This window comes from Elephantulus edwardii, unplaced genomic scaffold (genome assembly GCF_000299155.1).
Source record: "Elephantulus edwardii isolate Elephantulus edwardi_28Jun2011 unplaced genomic scaffold, EleEdw1.0 scaffold00144, whole genome shotgun sequence".
Taxonomy (NCBI): domain Eukaryota; kingdom Metazoa; phylum Chordata; class Mammalia; order Macroscelidea; family Macroscelididae; genus Elephantulus; species Elephantulus edwardii.
The window spans coordinates 8,667,498-8,670,591 of NW_006399894.1; the positions used below are offsets into that span (position 1 = coordinate 8,667,498).

The 3,094-nt window shown below is 40.4% G+C and overlaps 1 protein-coding gene and 1 pseudogene across 1 annotated transcript in view; one reads left to right on the top strand and one right to left on the bottom strand.

The window, feature by feature from the left end:
* Window positions 1-1,273: 1,273 nt before the first annotated feature.
* On the bottom strand, window positions 1,274-2,257 carry LOC102873682 (annotated as a pseudogene).
* Window positions 2,258-2,911: 654 nt separating this feature from the next.
* LOC102874083 (methyl-CpG-binding domain protein 4-like) overlaps window positions 2,912-3,094 on the top strand; it is a 3,002-nt gene continuing 2,819 nt past the window's right edge. The window contains exon 1 of the mRNA XM_006894488.1: window positions 2,912-3,089. Within this exon, the coding sequence (XP_006894550.1) occupies window positions 2,912-3,089 (178 nt within the window). The remainder of the gene's footprint in view (window positions 3,090-3,094) is intronic.

Genomic DNA, 3,094 nt, shown 5'->3' on the forward strand with positions numbered 1-3,094 from the left:
CATCTTCTTTTAATACTTCCTGGATCATTTAATATTCTGCCTAAAGCATCCTTGATTATAGCAACTCGAGGTTTGAATTTGTTATTCGGTTCCTTGAGCTTAAGAAATGCTGAACGAGTTCCGTGCTTTTGATCTTCATACCCCAGCTCCTTGCACATTTCACTGTAATATTTTGTCATCCGTGCTGCCTTTTAGAAACTTCTATTCAGCTCTTTAGAATCTTGAATTCTTCCTTCTGCTTCGGCTTCTCTGTGCTCCAGTGCAATAATCAGAGTTTCTTCTGACATCCATTTTGGTCTTTTTTTTCTCTTCTTTGTAATGACCATTTTCACTCTTCCTGGGTGATACCTTTGATATCCTCCCACAACTCATTTTGTCTTCACTCATTTGTCTTCATGGCCTCAAATCTGTCCTGAGATGGTTGTGAAATTCAGGTGGGATGAACTCACAGTCATATTTTGGTTCTTGTAGATTCAGTTTAATTTTCCTCAGCTTCAGCTTGAACTTACATATGAGTAGTTGGTGGTCTGTTCCACAATCAGCTCCTGGCCTAGTTTTCAGAGCTGATATAGAGCTTCTCCAGCTGTTCTTTCCACAGATGCAATCAATCTGATTCCTATGCATGCCATCGATGAAATCCATCTGTATAACCTGTGTTTATGTTTCTTGTAAAATGTATTTGCAATGAATAAGTCATTAGTTGTGCAAAATTCTATCATTCTATTTCCAGCTTCATATCTGTCACCAAGTCCATGTTTTCAAGCTACTGATTCTTCTTCTCTTTTCCCAATTTTTGCATTATTATTATTATTATTTTGAGTTATCAATGCATCTTTTTTTATGTTCCAAATGTGATGGATTTATTTTCCTCTGATGCAAAAACCAGAAATTCCACTACATCACAAAGACCAATCAATATATTAAATGGTCATGAAAAAGTGGTATAGGACATGGATGACATGATGTACAAACTGGAGGATCAGGTCATTCCCTTTATAGCAAGACACTACATTGTCATTGATGAACACATTTAAATAACACTGAGAAGCTGATCTGAAATGTGGCACAATATGACAACTTCCATGCATGCCTTCAAGTACCTCCCTTAGGATGGACTTGCAATCTCTAGACTTCAATGTAGGGAAAAGAACAATTCTTTGAAAGAATAAAAAGTTCACATGTTTGAAATTTCACAGAATTTTAAGGCCAAAACATAGTGGGTTCATTTCTCTTCACCTCCAAGACCAAATCGGATACCTTATTCAATATCATATTAAGCTTCCTGTTCAAATCCCAGCCCAACCTTGTGACCTTCAGCACTGAAGTTCTTTCCATCAATTAAAGCTGACAGGGTCAGTTTGACTCCTGGCTGAAGGGTCTGAGAAAACCAAGTCCAATGAGGCTGGCATTATTTACTTTAGCAGATAGAGAAGTTCTACAATCCAGCCTGTATTTAGCGGCTATGCCAAAATGAGTATTGTTACTGCCAGCTGTCCAAGCAAGGTTTATTGATGTTTCAATCTTCTTATTAACCTTCTGGTAGATTGACCTCCAAATTCAGTGCCATCATTTACATGGGTATGCAGCTGGAAGTCTGCTGCCTTATAACCCAGGGCAAAATTATTCTGTGACAGTTTGGATTTGGCTGTGTCAAAACTCATCTGATAGCCAGCAAGCCAACCTTCAAAACCAACACAGCCCAGCCATAGATGGTTGGTCCAGAAAAATCGATATCAATATTACTTCCAAGACTGAAACAATCCTGTCTGTAGGAAGCCTTCAACTTCCCACCCTTCTTCCCTGTGTTCGGTACAAATATGGTATCAAGAGTCAGGTTCAATCCTTCAGCCAACTTATTCTCCAAAGAGATTTCTGTCCCAAGAGTATTATCTGTGTTCCATTTTTGGGTGAAGGTGAGGTCATTGTTACAGACCTTATATTTGGTCTCTAGGTTGTCGTTGGTTTCCCTGTATCAGTGTAAGCATGACCAGAAGTAGAAAATTCCACTCCACTACAAGATTTGGTTTTCAAGTCAATTTCGACCATGCCAAACCCATATCCTTTGTTGAAGACATCATTAGCAGCCTTTCCTAGGTCACAGTAAGTCTGTGCGTCACACCTATCTCTGACCTGAAGGCCTGCCGCTGCTCCGCTCTGCCAGGGCAACGCTGAAGATCTTCTTCAAACCAACGCCACCCATGCCTGCACGACCTCACTACCCCCGCGGCACTTGCCTATCAATGCATCTTGACTGCATGTTCGATGGATCTCTGGCTGTAAACGTTGGTAGAAATAATCTATTTCTTCTTCTTTGGCTCTGGTTGTTGGTGCATATATCTGAATGATAGTGGTATTCACTGGACTTCCTTGTAAGCATGTGGATATTATCCTGTCACTCACAATGTTGTACTTCAAGATGGATCTAGAAATGACTTTAACTATGAAAGCAACTCCATTTTTTCTCACCTTTTCATCTCCGGAGTCATATATCATATGATCATCTGACTCAAAATGCCCCGTGCTGGTCCATCTCATCTCACCAATGCCTAATATGTCAATATTTATGCATTCGATTTCTTTCTTAACAATATCTAATTTTCCTACATTCATGCTTCTCACATTCCATGTTCCAATAACTAGTGTCTGCTTACAACTGTTCTTCTTCCTTTGTATTTCCATACTTGAAAGCTCTACCTCAGTTGCCCTCTCTGTTAGTCTACATGTGTTCTGTTGTACATAGGGTTTTCAGAGGCCTGCTATTTCCGAAGTGGATGGCCAATCCTTCTTCCTAATCTGTCTTAAACTGAATGTTCAGATTTAGAGAAGTATCTGACAGAAAAACAATTTATAGAAAAGTGAGGGAGACCTGCTTGCTGCCCTTATTTGCTGCAACTCGAGAAACACGACTGGGATGGAGAATCGGAGCCTGGGGGCCTGCGGAGATGACCCCTCCGTCGCCTTGAGTGAACACCGAGTCTCAGAGTGGCCATGTGACCTTCGTGAAGGAGATGTTGCTGTGGGTCCAGAAAGAGTGACAAATGAAGAAGAAAAAGAAGTGAAAAACAGCAACAGGTGTAATTCCCTGCTCCAAGAA